Source organism: Acromyrmex echinatior, chromosome 9 (assembly GCF_024713525.1).
Source record: "Acromyrmex echinatior isolate Ae372 chromosome 9, ASM2471352v2, whole genome shotgun sequence".
Taxonomy (NCBI): Eukaryota; Metazoa; Arthropoda; class Insecta; order Hymenoptera; family Formicidae; genus Acromyrmex; species Acromyrmex echinatior.
Genome location: NC_141860.1, coordinates 7,741,879 through 7,760,222, shown reverse-complemented (window position 1 = coordinate 7,760,222; position 18,344 = coordinate 7,741,879). Strand labels below are relative to the sequence as shown.

At 29.8% G+C, this 18,344-nt stretch overlaps 5 protein-coding genes across 13 annotated transcripts; 1 reads left to right on the top strand and 4 right to left on the bottom strand.

The window, feature by feature from the left end:
* Window positions 1-1,132: 1,132 nt before the first annotated feature.
* On the bottom strand, window positions 1,133-3,778 carry LOC105147227 (uncharacterized). Its single transcript, XM_011058103.2, has 4 exons — window positions 3,582-3,778; window positions 2,088-2,141; window positions 1,799-2,015; window positions 1,133-1,555 (listed from the first exon to the last, which is right to left on the bottom strand). Exons 2-4 carry the CDS (start codon window positions 2,138-2,140, stop codon window positions 1,445-1,447), a joined length of 381 nt encoding a protein of 126 aa, XP_011056405.1. The 5' UTR covers window position 2,141; window positions 3,582-3,778; the 3' UTR covers window positions 1,133-1,444.
* A 245-nt stretch (window positions 3,779-4,023) lies between these two features.
* LOC147908552 (uncharacterized) lies at window positions 4,024-5,058 on the top strand. Of its 2 annotated transcripts, XM_087409441.1 has the most exons (3): window positions 4,024-4,334; window positions 4,432-4,583; window positions 4,683-5,058. In XM_087409441.1, the coding sequence occupies exons 1-2, from the start codon at window positions 4,252-4,254 to the stop codon at window positions 4,577-4,579; spliced, it is 231 nt and encodes a 76-aa protein (XP_087265567.1). In that variant the 5' UTR covers window positions 4,024-4,251; the 3' UTR covers window positions 4,580-4,583; window positions 4,683-5,058. The 2 variants fall into 2 exon arrangements, with proteins under 2 accessions (XP_087265567.1, XP_087265566.1); XM_087409440.1 differs by having other exon boundaries at window positions 4,027-4,334; window positions 4,432-5,058.
* Window positions 4,924-8,160, bottom strand: LOC105147226 (ribonuclease H1). 7 transcript variants are annotated; one of them, XM_087409437.1, is made up of 8 exons: window positions 7,790-8,160; window positions 7,499-7,710; window positions 7,125-7,423; window positions 6,806-6,964; window positions 6,004-6,187; window positions 5,635-5,765; window positions 5,290-5,554; window positions 4,924-5,172 (listed from the first exon to the last, which is right to left on the bottom strand). In XM_087409437.1, the coding sequence occupies exons 3-8, from the start codon at window positions 7,223-7,225 to the stop codon at window positions 5,086-5,088; spliced, it is 927 nt and encodes a 308-aa protein (XP_087265563.1). In that variant the 5' UTR covers window positions 7,226-7,423; window positions 7,499-7,710; window positions 7,790-8,160; the 3' UTR covers window positions 4,924-5,085. The 7 variants fall into 7 exon arrangements, with proteins under 7 accessions (XP_087265563.1, XP_087265564.1, XP_087265558.1 ...); XM_087409438.1 differs by having other exon boundaries at window positions 7,671-7,710; XM_087409432.1 differs by having other exon boundaries at window positions 7,499-8,160.
* Window positions 8,161-9,640: 1,480 nt separating this feature from the next.
* Window positions 9,641-14,264, bottom strand: LOC105147225 (uncharacterized). Of its 2 annotated transcripts, XM_011058100.2 has the most exons (6): window positions 13,806-14,264; window positions 13,113-13,307; window positions 12,542-13,032; window positions 11,314-12,107; window positions 10,380-10,881; window positions 9,641-10,256 (listed from the first exon to the last, which is right to left on the bottom strand). In XM_011058100.2, exons 2-6 carry the CDS (start codon window positions 13,237-13,239, stop codon window positions 10,056-10,058), a joined length of 2,115 nt encoding a protein of 704 aa, XP_011056402.1. In that variant the 5' UTR covers window positions 13,240-13,307; window positions 13,806-14,264; the 3' UTR covers window positions 9,641-10,055. The 2 variants fall into 2 exon arrangements, with proteins under 2 accessions (XP_011056402.1, XP_087265556.1); XM_087409430.1 differs by lacking the exon at window positions 13,806-14,264 and having other exon boundaries at window positions 12,542-12,977; window positions 13,113-13,254.
* Window positions 14,265-14,407: 143 nt separating this feature from the next.
* Window positions 14,408-17,926, bottom strand: Smyd3 (SET and MYND domain containing, class 3). The gene is made up of 6 exons (XM_011058099.2): window positions 16,730-17,926; window positions 15,975-16,216; window positions 15,581-15,885; window positions 15,094-15,373; window positions 14,796-14,958; window positions 14,408-14,673 (listed from the first exon to the last, which is right to left on the bottom strand). The coding sequence occupies exons 1-6, from the start codon at window positions 16,837-16,839 to the stop codon at window positions 14,460-14,462; spliced, it is 1,314 nt and encodes a 437-aa protein (XP_011056401.2). The 5' UTR covers window positions 16,840-17,926; the 3' UTR covers window positions 14,408-14,459.
* Between the last annotated feature and the right edge of the window lie 418 nt (window positions 17,927-18,344).

The window sequence follows — 18,344 nt, the reverse complement described above, 5'->3', positions numbered from 1 at the left end:
TCTAAAATTCTGATTGGATGAGCTAAAAGAATACACCAATAACAGTGAACGCTCACTCAACTGTTGAGTCCGCTGAACGCACTCAATGCAGCCAGAACAATCCAAAAGAAATAACATGATTTTTCAACCCATCAGAAATCAGATACATTGGAATATACAGTTTCTGATGAGTTGAAATCGAATTATTTCTATTGTTATCCTTTCGCAGTGTCTAGGGATTTAGTAACATACTAATAGGCTCCGCACAATAAAAGGAACAACAAATAGAGAACCGAGAATAAGAATTTCAACCTATCAGAAATTGTATATTCCACAATACATGATTTCTGATAAATTGAAATTTTTATTTTTTGTTCTGTTCCTTTTATTATGCGAAGCTCCTAAACATTCTATTATAGCACATGACAAAAAGACGAAGTTCTGAAATTTCCCTATATTGCATTTTATTCTTAAGGCGCATTTTTCAAATGTAATTATTTTTCTCACAAGAAAGAATGAATTTTCTACTATTTCAAGTATCTAGAAAACATATTTAATAAAAAAATTCAATAATAGTTTTTAATAAATAGAATAAAATAAAATTTTTTATGTAATAATTATATTTCATAAATATATAATTTTATATAAATGCTTTATTACAAAAACATTTATAATATTGGGTCATCTAAAAAGTATCCGCGGTTTTTTGTCACTAGATGGTGTTGACCATCAACACCATCTAGTGACAAAAACCGCGGATACTTTTTAGATGACCCAATATATAATAACCTGTTTATAAAATATAATGTAAAAATAGAAATTAAATTTTATTTTTAGCTTTTATACAAAAATGCTGGAAAAATTCAATGCTAAAATGATCACCTAAACAAAAATGAATTCGATTCCCTCTCTTGTTCCGTAGCTACTTCGTGTATGGCATTAGGCGTTTAGACTAAAGAAAAATATGTTATTGATAAACACAAAGAATTAAAATATGAATTTGATCCCAGAGTAATCTAAGGATAAGTAAAAAGGCGATAATTCCAATTTTCCAGGCAAGAATTCGATAATATGTTCACAAACTCTTGTAATAGAAAAAAATTGTCATTTTAATGAAATTAGAAATTATAATTAAGAATTATAAAATAAGTAGTTGTATACAGGTGGTATTTATTTATTAACCTCGTGGAATATTTGTAAAGAAAATGCATGAGTTATTAACTTATTTGTAAAGAAAATGCACGAGTTATCAACTTATTTGTAAAGAAAATGCACGAGTTATAAACTTATTTGTAAAGAAAATGCACGAGTTATCAATAACAAAATTAAAATAATACATTCCATAACTGATTTAAATTTTTAACAAAATAAGTAAGTTTTATCCATAATATAAACTATATATGATAATATAAATTTTTCAGAAGAAAAAGTGAGATTCTCTGGTTATTCTCATAATGACATCTCTTTAATTATTATCTTTCCAATAAGTACGTGTGCCTTTTTCGACAAAATATCCATTTCCATCCCTGCCACTCCTGTAAAGACGTTCGCGTACAATGACAGTGTTTTTTCCTTCCTGCAAATCGAGTCATTATTAATCAAAGAAAGTATAGTCATCATCAAAGGAAATTGAAAAATAAAAACAGTTAATATAGTATTAAAACTTAAAATTTAGAAAACGTTCTAGAATTGAGACAAAGTGAAAAATAATGTTATCACATTGAACCTTTTAATTATTAATACATAATTACTAAAACTTTTGTTCAGTGTTAAAGTACATGTGCCCTTAGCATTTTTCAAAATATTTTCCATTTCATACCGTGTAATCAGTACGTTGATAGCCGTTAACTTCACCACGGTAATTTCTTAGTGCAACTTGATTGTTATCTCGACAAACTATAGCTTTATTGTTAGTATTAAATGACTGTCCAGCATTTGAAGAATGTTGGTCAACAAAATCCCAAGCTTGATCTGGTGTATCAAACTTCTTAAATTTGTTATGGGAATATCCATGAACCTGGTCTTTGCAATCCTCCCTAACATAAAATATTAATTTAGATTCTGATTGCAAAAAGCATAATTTTCAATTATTTTATTAATTTTCTTACCAATTATCATAAACTCCAGTCGAACGACCACTAGCCACTGCGTAATAAGGCATTCTGACAAGAAAAAAAATTCAGATATTTCAGACTTTAATTTTTTGCATATTGCTAGTTTTTATATATAAAGTCTTTTCATTTGGTAATACAAGTGTCGTTCTATCTTTATTACTTATTAAATATAAAGAAAATAGAATGATACTTGTGTCGACTTATGTTATCAAATAGAAAGCACTCATATTTTATTATTATTACTTTTATTATCACATCAACAAATCATACTCACAAAAGAAAGAAAATATCAAAAAAAGGAAAATACAATTATAGATCTGTTTGTGTTGCTTACACTTTTTGTACTCTGCATCTTTGCTTTCTTTTTCAACGTCCAAATATATATCTCAAATTCGATCGTTTTATGGAGAAATCTGGATTGATAATACAAGATAGGTGTAGTCTTATAGGACGAAATTGATTAAAACTACAAGATCGTACAAATATATATAAAATTTATGTGATATTAAATAATGTAAGACTAAAGATAGATATATTAGAATTTTTGTTCTGATACTGAAGAAGACCTAATCTAAGGTCAAAACATTTATCATTATATTATTGTTATATATGAAGGAATAAATACTATTGCACTAATCTTGTGTTGGCTTTTATGCTCCTTGAATAATTTATTCTACCTACCATATTTTAAGTTTAAAAATTTTGGGAAATTTCAAATAATGCAAACAGATCATGTAATTGTTTTTTGCTTTTTTTCTTTATCTTACAAATATAAATAAATTTTAAAGAGTATAATCAGAAAAGGGCAAACCTTGCATTAAAAAAAATTTTTTTACTTTCTCTTTATTATATCTATAATTACAGTTTTAAAGATGTGGCATTATCAAATACATAAGAAAAAACTAGTTTTAAAAATGTGGCAATATCAAAAACATCAGAAGGAACATAATCACAAAAAAGCATACACATTCTCAATATTTATATAAGTTTCGATTGCAATTCTCAGGATATTGTCATAATAGCTCTTCAATTATTAATTAAATGTATTATTAAATTATTATTATATCTCTTTAATTATTATTTTTTCAATAAATACGTGGCCCTGTTCTTTTTGGCTGAACTTTTGCACCAGTTCATCTTTCTTTCTCTTCTTTGCTCTTGAAAAGAAAAGAAAAACAGATGAACTGCAAAAGTTCAGCTAAAAAAAAACAAGCCATGTACGCATTCAACAAAATATCCATTTCTATCCTCAACACCATGATTGCGTTAATTAATAACTTTATAATTAATATTGATCAATACTTCCATAATATTTTTTACATTTTCTATTCGTACGTTCCAATTATAAGAGATATATACAATGGATGAAATAACAAAGAAATGACGCAATGAAGCAACAGGTCCTCGCAAGTTCGATAAACCTGAAGATCATTATCCGAGATCTACCATCCTTTCACAAACAAAAATGTTATATTCATCAAAACTTACTTGATTATTTGCGATGTCAGCAATTAGCGTAATAATTTTAAAACTTTTAGCCCTATATTACTCAACAACGTTCATTCAGCAAAGAAAGTCGTACGAAAATGTCGAAAATGTTATGAAAATGACGTTATTAACCTTTGTCTTTTTTCATTAGCGAGCAGTGTATATAGAACACTACGTACAGAAAATTTGAATCCCATGATCCCTCTTGAAGATGTATCACGTGACTATTCGAGAAATTTCATTGGCAGAGAACGGGAAATAGAAAATTTGGGGTGGAGCTAATCCCACGTCGCTAATTGGCTAATTTATTACACATTTTCTGATTGGTGCTTGGAATTTTTCCACTAAATCTAATCAAATATTGTAAATATGGGTCATCTAAAAAGTATCCGCAGTTTTTTTGTCACTAGATGTGTGTTGATGGTCATATATCTAGTGATAAAGTACCGCGGATACTTTTTAGATGACCCAATATCAAGTAAATCCACTAATCCGATGACTAGTCTGATTGGTTGAGATTGCTGTGATTCACTGGCTTTGACAAAAAAAAAACTACAATGCGACGATTGTCAGATCTGAATTACCTAAAATCTCGAGCTTGCCTACGAATAACTTCGCGCGGTAAATCTAAAAGTCTATGAATCCGTGCGGTCGATGATTTTCGCAGAAAATGGCATTTTCGCAATCGCATCAACAAGAACTGATTGAACTAGCCGAAATAACGGGCATCTCTACGGTACCCGGAGTTTTTCGGTGAGACATTTGTCGAGAGTTATCGAAAGTGGAATTTCGCCCACTGACATAACCTCTCCACACGGTTTTATCACAATACAATTTTCTCTGTTTATAGAATTGTATTGGAATTATTGGCGTTACAAGTATCTCCGGAGGATATTTACACTCTTCTTAAACAAATATCGACGAGATCGTCGAAATCGCTGAACCGACAGATAACAAACGAGAATGCGCAAGCTTCTGTCTCATCCATGAAACAATAATCTTGTATGTTAGTTTACTGATTTGGTAATTGATAGCTTTAATAATTACATCACAATAAAGAATGTATTTATGTAGATAGAAAATAGCAATGTATTTTTCTAGAAGTAATCTATAATATGGAAGATATAATTTAATCTAACCATTCTCGTATCTCTTTTATTCAACGAGAATTAGCCATTTTTGTCAGTAAGTACAATTTAGTATATATATTGTAACCATTTTTGTGATAGCAATTTCTGTTTATATGCGCAAAAGTGTAACAATATATTCTACAATTTTAATCATATTTTGTGTCTGATCGCATTATTTTTACAATAATAAAACTCATTAAAAAAAGAAAGAGTGAATTATAGATTAGATTTATTGTATAACAAAAGTGAATTATTAGATTTCATGTACAATAAATACTACATAATGTTTTCTATAGAAAAGTTTATGTATGCAAAAATAAAACAAATAATCTAAGATATAATAAGAAGTATTTTTAATTTCATCTTTTATCCAACTAGTTTTTATATCGCAGACAGCCTTCTCTTGCTAGTTTGTCTGCCATTTCATTACCATGAATTCCTGCATGTCCATTCACATGATTCTAGAAGATTGAATATCTTTCACAATAGTATGTTTACACTATATTAATTGTGAACATTATATATATATATATATATATATATATATATATAAAACTATTAAATAAAAAATTGCTTACCCAAGCAACCGTCAAGTTCTCTAATTCTTTCTCCATTTCCAATAATTCTGTTTTATTTATAACTGGTTTGTTATCCACAGTTTTCCATTCTCTTCTCTTCCACGCTGGCATCCATTGCGTAATGCAGGAGATGAGAAATTTAGAATCGGTGTTGATTTTCAACTTCTTGATTCCTGCCTTTTTCGCCTGTCTCACAGCTACTGTAACAGCTTGGATTTCTGCCATGTTGTTAGTAGGTCGTCCGTTTACCGGTTCAGATATATTTCTACGAAAATTATACCTATATTACGCGCAGATTCATTGAGTTTTAGTAGACAATGGACAAGACTGAAAAATAAAATATACAAAGGATGATTGTCTCGAAACCAAACACCGATACCGGCTCGTGCATTCTTATATCCATTCGAACTGCATGCACCATCCGTAAAAACGTTCACATAGCCATCTTCATCCACGATAAAATCCGCTTTGTCATCCTATATAATCCAAATTTATGAAATACATTTTTGCAGTATAATTTATTTTATTTATTTTTAAACATATGAAATTCTCAGACCATACTGATTAACTACATCAACTATTCAACTATGAAAAATTGATGAAATTATAAATTATGCGCTTTGATATTAAAATTAAAAAATTAAAAAATAAATAATAGAGTTGATCAGTTTAGTTTTTGAGAGATTTTATTGATATACACTATTAATTTCAAACCTGGTTAAGACACTGAGCTAAATTGTTTGAAATATCAATTATTTTTCTCTTTTTGTTCGGGTGTTCATTACTATCGTCACTTGTAGATAAAGTCCTCTTTGAAATTGATGATAATGGTTTTGTCTGAACTATTGCAGACTGTTTACCACCAAGTGTAAACAACTGTTTCGGCAAGGTTTGAGATCTACATAAAATATTAGCTTTAAATGATATATTGTAATGAGATTTCAGAGTTTCATTAACTTAAATTTTATTGCTTCGCAATAATTCTTCCTTATTTATATTAAACAGGAGTTGTTATTAACCCTCCATCAGCAATGCAGGATCTTTTAAGACAATCGATTTTTTGATTGTGGAAATTTTAAGAAAATGAATAATGGAGTTCGCTATCATTTTATTTTTTTCCCAAAGAACTTGAGATTTTGTTTTATTCATAAAGGTGCTCAAATAATTTAACGTTTTGAAATCAACATTATTATATTTTTTTTAAGTACTACTATCCTAAAGTATATATTGTAACTCAAAAAGATTTTTTTTCATTCACTCATATAAAAGTTATGCACTTTTAATCAATAACATGTTTTTTTCAAAATCATTACATTTAAATTTACAAAAAAATAAATAAAATATAATTTTATTTCTATTACGGTAAAAACATGTTAAAGGTTTAAAAAATATATAAAAATTTTTTTAGATTTTTATATAGTTTAAATCAATAAAAAAATCTGTTATGGACTTCAACAACTCAGAATGTAAACTATAATCAAAAATTTCATACTGCCAGTGAAGGGTTAATATTTACCTTGCAGATTTCACAATTTTCGATGAAATAAGGCTCTTAGAATTTGTTCCTTCAGTTGAAGAAGAACGCTCCTTTATGAAGTTTTGAGCCTCACTTTCTGTTGCAAATTTCTTGTATACTGATCCAGGAAATTTAAGAACTTGGGCACTGCATTCATCCCTGTTAAAAATAGAAGAACTCTTATTTAATTTCTTTTTAAATAGATTCTTATATAAGCTCAAAATAAGCCACGAATCTGTTTAATGTGTTTAACAAAAATATACGAGCATATTTACTCAAATTTCTTTTTGCTGATAATTAGTTGAATTAATTTCCTTACCATGTAGCGTAAATTCCAGGTTTTCGACCCCTGGCTACTGCATAGTAAGGCATTTTGCTTAGGAAATAATGCCTTGTTATAAATATGAAATTCAATTTCATCAATTTACTCAATACATATGACCTTTTTCCTGGATAATCATATCTTTATTTAATGTTTGTACTTTTACTACCAATGTTATTAATACATCACTTGCAGGATTTTTCCTGACAAAAAAATTAAGCTTTTTATTGGTAATTTCTGTTCATGGAATAAATATATATCCTATTAATGTATAACAAGAATCGTTAAATGTACATCTGTAAAGAATAAAAAAAAAATAATTAATTAAAGTGCATCTTAAAATTATAACGTTCATCTTTATAAGTAATTACTTATTTTTCCAAATTGAAATTTGCAGCTCTATTACAAAATTTATTATTATATTACAAATTACATTTACATAATTTTTAAATTTTTATAACTGTAACTAAGATTAGTTTATATAATTTCACAATTTAATATTGTTTTATTTTATAATATTGTATATAATATATTTTTGTTTACATTCTTCTTCAATTTGTCTTATTGTATACGAATTCACAACCTACAAATTACATTAGAGGTTAGAGTCCACAGTAGAAAAATAAGGAATTAAGAATAAGAAATAACGATGCCAATCTAACAGAAATCGTGTATTCCGGTGTATCCGAGATCTGATAGAAAATCTTTATTCCTAATTTCTTCTGCACCAATTGTGGCTGCACCCATATCATTGGAATATCTCGTTGATAGTAATGTGAACCATATGTTAACGGCGTTAACGCTAAATACGCGATTATATCATAAAGCGCGTTCTGAATACAAGCCTCTTTCCAGAAACAACGCTTAACTTCCGAAAAAAAAAGTTTTTCAGGATTTATTTATATATTCTATCCGAAAATTCTAGTATTCTCCAATGAGCGTTCGAATTCAAGCAATTGCAGCGAGACACCAAGTTTATGAGCGCGTTCAAGTCCGACAAAGTGGCTAATCTGCTTGCAAATGAATATGATTGGTTGTTACTTATAGATCCAACTAATCACATTCACTCGTTCGACGAGCAGATTAGCAGCTTTGTTCAGCTTGAATGCGCCCATATAAATCGCGCGCTCGCGTTTTTGTTAATTATTGCAAACTTGCGACTTGCGATTTGCGATATCTCCAGTTTGGAGCTACGGCCGCCTATTGTACGTTGTATTGCATTGCACGGTGAAGGATTACAGCTGTTATTTCGACTTCGGATCGCATGATTTTTTCTTCAAAACCGAATAATTTAATTCCTTCAGAAAGTAGAGCAAAATTCGATTAGAACTCATTAATTTAACTCAAGAAAAATGGCTCGGAAGTATCGCTGGAATTTGCCAACAAGGTATTCAATAATTCTTATATATTACTAAATTATATTAATATTTGTACGCGATATTAAATACGTGAGAAATATATTTCAAGAACTGATTGCTTTGAAAAACTCGCCAACGATTTTGAAATATCTTATATATGTTATAAAAATATATTATTATATAATATATTAATATCTGTAGTTACGAGTAAAATAATGAGTTACATTTTTTTTATTTTTCAACAAGTTCCAAGAAAAGAGATGATTAGAATCGACAGAGACCTTCCATTGTGATGGAAGGCTTCTTCAAGCTAATTTGTTTTTGCCATATTATAATTGTCAGGAAAAAATGTGTATGTGATTTTATTATAACGTATATTTTAGTGTATAACATATTGTATTTAAAAAAAAACCTAGCAGTTTGACATTATAATTATTTGTCATTTGATATCAAAATGTTTTTAATGCTATTTTGATGTAAAAATAGCGTCAACTTGCTGAAAGATAAAAAAGAAAGAAGACTGTCAATTGTAATGAGGATGATAGAAGGCCTCTTAAAAATTTATAGAAAAAAACGTGGATGTCATTCGCCAAAAATCCATGACTATATAATTCTTTATGCACACAGAGGTGTCAATAGACAGATTTCATTTAAAAACATAGGCATCTATTCTTAGCCGTTTAGAGGTTTCTTTCTGTACTATTAACTGAAAAAGGCAGTTTTCCGATGTTTTTCGAGATTAAACTTTGGTTGAAATTAAATTAGCAACATTTTTTTAGAACACAAAGTATCTTTCAAAACTGCGGATTATTTAATTCCATTATAGAAATAAAACATTTTGTTTTATATACATTTATTAACATGAAGCTGCATGGTCATATAATGCTATACACCGTTATGAAAAATACAACAATAACGTAACATTTATATAGTATAACTTCTTTAAAAGAATTATATTCAACAAGGACAGAGCACATATGTTTTAAGCTAAAGAGAAAATTTATAAATGATATCAACGATAAATATACATATAAATCTTACTATAAGTGAACACAAATATTAAAAATGGAAAGTATAATAAATAATGCTGTATGTTATAATGTCACATAGTCGTCATATTACGTACAGGGTAAAAGAATATTCGCCTATTGTATCCATTCACGCAACAAACTCATCGCGTACGGTTTTCCAAATGTATGTGAAAAATCGTCAAACATCTAACATGAGAAATGCAATATAAATAAGTGCATTGATGAAACGTATCCCTCGTAAAATCACAATTTTTATCGTGGCAAACTGAGATGCCGAGCCCGGCTGAAATACGGGTCAAAGCGGTCCCAAAACGGACGTCTCACTGTTTGAGGAAAACGAGTATATAACGAATTCACAGATTAATACTGCGATTCGAAACATATTATTTTTTTCTCGCAAAAAATAATCTTATTCTTCCGCTTTCGGGGAAGCGTAACATACATTACATCGAAGAGAGCGAAATCTTTCTGGAAGATGCGTGACGCTTTTAATAAATGTTACCGAGAATATTTCCTAACATTATGCTAAATAATGAATGCTAAATTGCCTCGTAGGCCACATCAACGCCAATTCTCATGACCGAGCCGTTCAAAAATTCTTCAAGCTCGTCTCGCTCTCGATTCTCGTCCTTGGATCGATGCGATGAGCGTTTTTTCTTTTTTTCGGTCTTCTCAGTTTTCTCCTTATCCTTATCTTTGTCTTTTGACTTCTTCTTTTTCCTTTTCTCCTTTTCATCCCCCTAAAATCGATTAAAAAAATAAATAATAAATCTCTAACTCAAAATCAATTGAAGAATTAAAAAAAAACGCTCTGTAGGTCAACTAAGAATCTTCTTTCATAAATCATTATTGAAGATAATTACCTTTTCTTTATGTTTCTTTTTTTCTTTCATTACTGGACTACTAGCATTGGAGCTTACGTGACGCACACTAGTATCATCGAGCAGCTCCAGATGAACATTAGAACTTGTCATGCTAACGTCCAGACTTTTATCGCTCAATTCCAATCTATCCTTTCTTGTACTAGTACTACTCACATCTTCACCTCCTTCAGGACTTTGTCGCCATTTGGAATCCCGTCGCAACCAGCTATCAAAAGCATCCGAGTTTATGTCTGGTTGCTCGTTTGACTCATATTCATTGGAGATCTGCAGCTCTTGTTCTATAGAAGAAACGGAGTTGCTTTTTGTGACTTGTTTTGATTGCTCGATATTTATTTCTGGACCTGATAACGGTTCAAATTTGTGTTTTTGTTTGGACAGCGGATTCTCTGCTAATTTTGGCTGTATAGGAGAAGCTACTTCTTCGATGGACGACAAGTCATCCTCATAACCGGCTACCAGAGGATTACCAGTCTCCATGTCACTGTAAAAAATTATATTGTGATAATATTTTTAATATATTTAATACTGATTATAATTGCAATTATAAAATGGAAAATACAATTCTTAGTAACAGTATGTATTGATTATATTTACAATATATTGAAAAAATATAGAGAATTACATTACTGAAACTAGGATAAAAAAAACTATTAATATGCACAAAGATAAAAAAGATAAATACAAGAAAACTAAAGATTTTATTTTAAGAAAGCAATGATAATTTATGCAGGTTTCTTTTAATATTGATAGAAATGCTTGATAATAATTTAACATCTCTAACTAAAATAAAATTGAACACAAAAAAGTAATTTTGTAAACTAAAATTTAAATTATATACATTATTTTCTAATTTATGTGTTCTACTTATATTTTCTAGAAATAGTAGAGTTTTTTAAAAAAACTTTTTGCTTACCTCTCGGATTCTGCCTCTTCCTGAGTTGGTGCAGGATCCGGTTCCGGGGTAAGGGAATTAGGACTCAAACTGCAGCCTTCCAAAAACGATTTGTCCAGCATTCCATCTGGCACAAAGTCTTCAACACTAGTCAACGGTATGTTCAAATTAACATTTTTAATATTTGGCAGTTTCCCATCTGTTTCATCTTCCTTCTTATGACCAAAGATCTTGGACATGAGTGATGATGACCGATTGAGTGAATCTCTTCTCTCGCTATTGTTATTGGTAGATTCAGTCGGTTTAACCGTTTCTATTTTAATAGTGGAATTTTGTGAAATAGATGTAATTTGTGATGTTTTCGTGGAATTAACTACATTATCCAATGTGTTCGCCGAGCTCTCTTTCCTTGGTTTCATGTCTAAATTTTTCACTGGTATTGGAGTTCCACCTCCGATAGGACCAGGCATCGAGGCCGATCTTTTAACTTCTCCGATGGCATTTGTATTGGAAGATGTAAGATGATAATTACTCATAGACGATGGAACAATGTTTGCGACTAGATTGCTAGCGGACACTGAGTCGGCAAGTGCTCTTCTACGATTCACGAGATTGTCTAGGAATTTGTTGTAATCAGCGTCATCGCTGTCCTGGAAGAGGTCCAGTTCCTGGATGGTCAAACGCGTCTCTTCTTCATTGGTTTCGAGTTGCTTCAACAGTGTCTCGCGTTGCAGTTGCAGAAATGGTAAATTAAAAAATTTGTGTAATAATTTTAGGCCGAAGCCATTTCGCATTGATGACTCTGCGTATCTCACCTGCAACAATTCATTTAACTGTAGAATTAAGTGAAGTCTTTTAGTTGGTGTTGATGAATAATTATTCGATATAAATTACAAAAGTCAATGAATTTAAAAAAAAAATGATTAGTAAAATTTATTAACAAAGTAATAAAATAAATAAAATGTGAATATTCTTTCAAAAACTTTAATTCTTTACATTACATGCAGAAAACCTCAACATTCTTTCAAGCAAAACTTTTATTAAAGTATGAGAGTATTCATTTTAATAATATTTGTTAAAATATTAAGAAAAACAAGATATAGAATTAATTTCTTAATTTTAGAAATTAAAAAATGATAACTTCAATTCTTACTGAACATGATGACTGAACTTTATTTAATTTACTACTGGAGAAATATTCATTGATAACGAGACATATGATTATAATATTAACAATCATTTCAATTACTTGTGCTATTCTCTCGTGTAGTGAATCTATGAAGTACGTCATGTGATCCGCAGTGACGGTTCTGTGATGTGACATGTCGCAGTGGTTGCCGAGGACAATGACAGGTATGTGGCTAGGTATCTTCGGCAGCTCACGTTGGACATAATCAAATGTCCAGTTCTTCGTGATGTCCATCACAATGATAACACCATTGGTACCCTTGTAAACGTCGAGAAACTCGGCATCTAGGGCAGGTTCCTCAATAATGTTTTCTGCATTAGCCGGAGTATTATCCATTTTTAGACCCTCTAATTTCCGCCGGCGTCTACCACGATCTACGACATCCCATACCTCCACTTTGACCACGTCGTCGGTGGCTTTGTAATTCCACTGTATACTCGCCACCTGTATCTCTTCCGTGGGTATATACTCTTCGATAAACTTTTGCCCCTGCAGTCTATGGAATAAACATGTCTTTCCTACATTCCTGTCTCCTTTTATTATTATTTTCACTAAAAATAATGTGTAAAGATTGCATTACAACTGGTGTTCTATTTCGTCATCTACATATAAAGCATATACATGCACTTACTATTATATTGCACGCCTTTAGCAAACTTCCTCTGAAGATTCGTTGGCATGGATTGATGGGCTGGTCTGGGAGACGCATTGCCGATCCCATCGGATTTACCAGCTAATCTTTTAATGGCAGAAAACATCTTGCGATTTCTCAAAGAAGCATCAGTTCAAGAAATAACTTTGATGCTTAAAAAGGAAAGTTAAATATCTGTAAAAAATATATTAAAATAAAGCAAAAAGTGTGCGTAAGCAAAAATAACAAAAATATTTATAAAATATTTATAAAATATTAACATAAATATATCGTTTTTTGAAAAAAACACAAAGGCTGTATAATTCTCATCGTCGACGCGATTATTGGAGGACACTTTATAGTTTACGACGCAAGCTAAAAACATATTGCTAGTGATAACGGTGGTAAATAACTTAATTGCTCTATGTGATGATTATTATATAGCAAGTGACAAGTGCTGTCCACGTCCGTTACCGGGAATACCATATTCTAATGGAACAGATGGGAATACAAGCATCGAAGCACTTAAAGCCCACGCATCCTCGCAAACAAGATTGAATGAAATCTCGATTCTCTAACCCAAATTGAATTTTTTTCACGGTCTGGTCGTCGAGAGAGTTCGATGATTCGCGCGTACGAACGATTAGGATCATCCCAAGGATTCGTAAAACATTCGCGTGAAATTGGACTTACCACTCGATTTTTAACACGATCCAAGCCTCATGGAACGAAGCCGGATCTCTCGCCGCTGAACTGTGAGACAGCTGTCATATGTAGCAGCCAGTAGCAGCTCAAGCAGCTGTTTCTTTCTCTCTCGATATCCCAAAGTTGGCAGCGCCGACTGTTCCGCACTCCGACGTACCATTCATAAAAAATATCGATCGTCAATAAACTCCGCGTGATAATAAAACAGATTTTATCTCCGATCTATGTCCTCTCGTTTTGAATAGTCCTTCTCATTAGATTATTAAAAAACTAGATCTTACATTTATTTTATTTCAACCTTCCCCCTTGCCTGCCAAAACGTAAAGATTTCATTTCATTATCTCGACGAGTTCGATTTATGTATCAATTGTTCCATCTTCGAAAATATACGCCGTTTTCGTTTTTTTATTTTATAAATTGTTCTAATTTTCTAATCAAATCATGGATACGATATTACAAACGATAGAATGATACAAAGAAATACAAAATAATTGTTATCTTAATAAATGTATTAATACTATTAATATGTTAAAATTCTTGTGTTCGAAAAAAAAATTATAATTAGGATATACTAAAAATTAAAAAACACGTCATGTTTAAACAATAATTTATTACTATAAAAATTACAAAAATTTAAGATCGTTACGCGCTATTCGATTCCATATCAGCTTGATAGAGCAAAGGTCTCAATTCTTCTTCCACTATGGAGTGTTTATCACCATGCGTTATCGTTAGCACCGTGTTCGCTTTAGTTAGTGCTTGGAACGCTTCTTTCGGTTTTTCCAAGTGCAACTGTATCTTTCCTACCGTGAGATACAGCAGTCCTGTCAAAGGGTGTATTTCCCCGTAATACAATCTGAAAAGCGAGCAATGACATCCTTAACTAGAATTATTCATTTAAAATAAAAAAAATAATAAAAATATATGTATTATAAATTATCTTATAATATTATCTGTACAGATTAAATGATCACTCACAAATATCCTGGCACAAGTTCCTTGCCATAAAACTCCGCATCTTCCCAACACTTCAGATTCATAGCCGCGATATGAGCCATTTCTAGAGTACGGACATGTTGTATATTAAATTTATGCATTATACCCTTCTGCTTCTTCAAACATATCTTACTAACATCAAGATCTATTGTTATTAATAAGAAAAAATATTAAGGAAAAATTGTATCGTTGTATAAAATAAATGCATTGTTTATTCCATATATCCTATTAAATAAAAAAAAAAAAAATAAGTTTCTTCATGTAAATATCAAAAGGATACAAGCCATAGTTTTCATTTTTTCCAAGTGGTGAATAGTAAAATCGACGACTTCCCGAAATGTCTCTTTAAACTCTACAGATATTTCCGTGTTACACTTCTCGCATTCGTCAGCTTCAATCGAACACGGCGAGTCGCATAATAAGTTTGGACACGCAGCCGCTTCGACCATTGGTTCCTCTTTCTTACATCTTTCGCAATCACACCAAAAGTAGTACGAACTGTGCAATTCTTCGCGTCTATCCTTATTAGAATTAAGTAAATCCACGTAGGATATTCTTATCTGTGCAAAATAAAATTACACAAATACCGAAATGTAAAATATATCTATTAGTATAAATATATCTATTAGTATTGTTTTTAATGATTGAGAGTTATCAGTAAAATCAATTGCATCAAACATTTATAGCTCTCAATCATTTGAGAGCTATAGAATAAGAAAATTAAATGTTTTTCAATTATTGGAGTTTACATCTTTATCAATACTTGCCTGCGACCAATCTAAAGAAGGAAGGTCTGTTAATGTTCTAACAATAATGGTAGTTCCTTCAAAAACAACAATCACATTAGGTTTACAACTATGATCTATCACAGATGCTCCCAGATAAATGCCAACTCCAATGGTATTCATATTGATATCCAGTATGTTGAAAGAGTTAGTACATATCCTGCCATAAATACCCATCAGCTCTGCGATATTAGGCATAAATGTCTCATCGAGAAACTGGGATAAAACTCCACATAACATGGTGAAATGTTCCATTCGTTTAACATCCACTTTTATATCTGAATAATCTACAATTCAGAGGTACAAATGGATTATATATATTTATAGATTTTTTTCTTAAAATATCTTCTTTTTAAAAAGAGAGAAAAATATTTACGAGACATTAGGTCCTTGAATCTTCTAAAGTTTTTTTCAGTGTAATAGCCCACTTCCTCGGCTCCACCTTGATTGAGTTTGAGAATGATACGTGCCATAAGTCGAGCCGCATCTGGCAACACTTTCGGTGACACCTTTTTCAAACATGTACATTCTGCCTTGTGTATTGGCCATGATTCTTTCTGACAATTGCGATCACAATAATACACGTACTGACAATTCGAACACTTTAACAATTTCCCACTGCAATAATAAATCACATGATAGCAAAGCAATATATAATGTGTACCAAATGCATTTATGTGTACAATAATTTGCTTTATCTTTTGGTGAAAAAAAATTTTCATATTTTTAAGAATGTTGCATCTTATGAAAAATATCAAACTTGTTCAGATTTTATAAATTTTCTCTAGAAATTATAAAATGAGAAATCTTAGTAATCTTAAAATATTTCAAATATTTATATGAAGAAGTCAAGAAAAGACAGTCTTTCTTGATTCTAATTACTTCTGAAGTGTGTTCCAATTTGTATAAAAATATTTTAAATGGTATAAAATTATATAGATGTTCTAAAGAGAGAATTCTGAAAAATTATTTAAAGAATTCTAAAAAAAATTTTCACCAAAGGATATACAAAACTAATTCAATCCAAAATATTTAAATTAAAATAATGTAACGGAAAACCGAATCGGATATAATATTGCAATTTTATATTTTTATGCTGTTTTAAATATTTAGTATATGGTTTATTTATACCTCTTCAAACAATTGTCACATCGAGTAGTCCTATGTTTCGAGTTAAGAGTAAAGACAAATGGTCTACCAGTAAAGATTGTCGTTCCCTTTTTTATTATGTCAGAATTCATTTCGAAAACGCAGACATAAATTACATTTATGAAATATTTGGTCTTTCTATTCTGAATATATGAAGATTTTAAAGCGTGATCTAACCTAATCTTGTTTTTGTTCGACGATATAAACACCGGTATTGTTCATAACCTCAAACTTCTAACTTGTTACATTTTCCTTCAATATATTTGTAGCGTCTTATATAATTCGAATTTAAATTATAACAGGATATTTTTATGTTTAGATAATATAAAAATAGAAATGCACACTTCTAGAAATTTATTTCTACAAATTTGTAATGTAACAGCTGTTATACATATAAATATATACATACATATATATGTGTATATGTGAATTACTGAAAACAGCTGTTAAATTAAAAATTTGTAGAAATAAATTTCTAGAAGTGCATTTTTTTACATTATTAAAAAAAATATATATATATATACTTTCTATTTTTACATTACCTATAACTTTTATTTCTCACGTCATCTCTTAAGTAATATATTTATAATGAATAACTTTATGACAAAATATTCATCATTTAATAAATTGATTTAAATAATAAGGAATTACAATCAAAGGATTTTATGTTCAAATATTCATCATTTTAAAAATTAATTCAAATATTTCGAATGAATACTTAAAAGTCAGGCATACATTATCTAAATATTGTTACAAGCAATAATGAAGATTAAAATTATTTCAAAAATATAAAATATTATGAGAAGATCTGATAATTTTTTTCTCTCTTCTTCGTTTCCGAAAATTTTGATGCACGTTGTATACTCTTATTTTGGAAAAAAAAAAATTTATGTTTGATTGTTTAAATTCCATCTATATATTTTATAAATTAGTTTTGACATAAATAAAAATTATATTTTCAAATATTGCGAAATAAAATTATATTTCCGAACATTGCAAATATAGAAAATTGACAAACATAGAAAAATGAAATATAAAAAGTATATATGATGAAAAATGAGTCTAAATTTTTAATAAACTATTAATATAATTCATTAAAAATTATGGGCTGATAAAAAGCATTTACTGTTTTAAGCTTTTATCTTATATTTAATGCTAAACTTTTGCAACATCAGTGAGGTTTGTAAATAGATTAATATAAAATATGTGCGCATATATATATATATATATATATATATATATATATATATATGTAAAATTCAGATTGAAATAATTTGCCATTTAATGTACATTATATAATTCTGTATAAAAATTACAGAAGTGTTCACAATATGTAATAAAGAGACAATCGTCTTTTTTAACATTTCGATAACAATATTCAATAAATTACGAGAGATATGCCAATTGTTATTAGTAAAAAATTATTAAATTTTATATATATGTATAAAATATTGTACAAATATAATAATTTTACGAATTGATCCCGATAAATTAGCAACGTCATAAAGATAATAAAGTTCAACAATCAATTATAACAATAAAACGTAAATAAGGCTGGGATTGAAGGAACAATAGGACAAGACGATTCTATCAAGAT

Bases quoted from the DNA above. Each gene is read 5' to 3' on its own strand.
- LOC105147227 (XM_011058103.2), bottom strand. From the start codon at position 2,140: ATGCCTTATTACGCAGTGGCTAGTGGTCGTTCGACTGGAGTTTATGAT. The intron at 2,016-2,087 runs GTAAGAAAATTA...ATTTTATGTTAG, and splicing joins ACTGGAGTTTATGATAATTG to GGAGGATTGCAAAGACCAGG. The intron at 1,556-1,798 runs GTATGAAATGGA...CTCGATTTGCAG, and splicing joins ATCAACGTACTGATTACACG to GAAGGAAAAAACACTGTCAT.
- LOC105147225 (XM_011058100.2), bottom strand. From the start codon at position 13,239: ATGTTTTCTGCCATTAAAAGATTAGCTGGTAAATCCGATGGGATCGGC. The intron at 12,108-12,541 runs GTAATTGAAATG...GAATTGTTGCAG, and splicing joins TACACGAGAGAATAGCACAA to GTGAGATACGCAGAGTCATC. The intron at 10,257-10,379 runs GTAATTATCTTC...AATCGATTTTAG, and splicing joins AAAAGAAACATAAAGAAAAG to GGGGATGAAAAGGAGAAAAG.
- Smyd3 (XM_011058099.2), bottom strand. From the start codon at position 16,839: ATGAATTCTGACATAATAAAAAAGGGAACGACAATCTTTACTGGTAGA. The intron at 15,374-15,580 runs GCAAGTATTGAT...TATTTTGCACAG, and splicing joins CTTCTTTAGATTGGTCGCAG to ATAAGAATATCCTACGTGGA. The intron at 14,674-14,795 runs GTGAGTGATCAT...CTCGCTTTTCAG, and splicing joins GAACTTGTGCCAGGATATTT to ATTGTATTACGGGGAAATAC.
- LOC147908552 (XM_087409441.1), top strand. From the start codon at position 4,252: ATGGCATTTTCGCAATCGCATCAACAAGAACTGATTGAACTAGCCGAA. The intron at 4,335-4,431 runs GTGAGACATTTG...CTCTGTTTATAG, and splicing joins ACGGTACCCGGAGTTTTTCG to AATTGTATTGGAATTATTGG.
- LOC105147226 (XM_087409432.1), bottom strand. From the start codon at position 7,225: ATGAAATTGAATTTCATATTTATAACAAGGCATTATTTCCTAAGCAAA. The intron at 5,555-5,634 runs GTATATTTTATT...TAATTTTCGTAG, and splicing joins TTTCGAGACAATCATCCTTT to AAATATATCTGAACCGGTAA. The intron at 5,173-5,289 runs GTAAGCAATTTT...TCAATCTTCTAG, and splicing joins AGAACTTGACGGTTGCTTGG to AATCATGTGAATGGACATGC.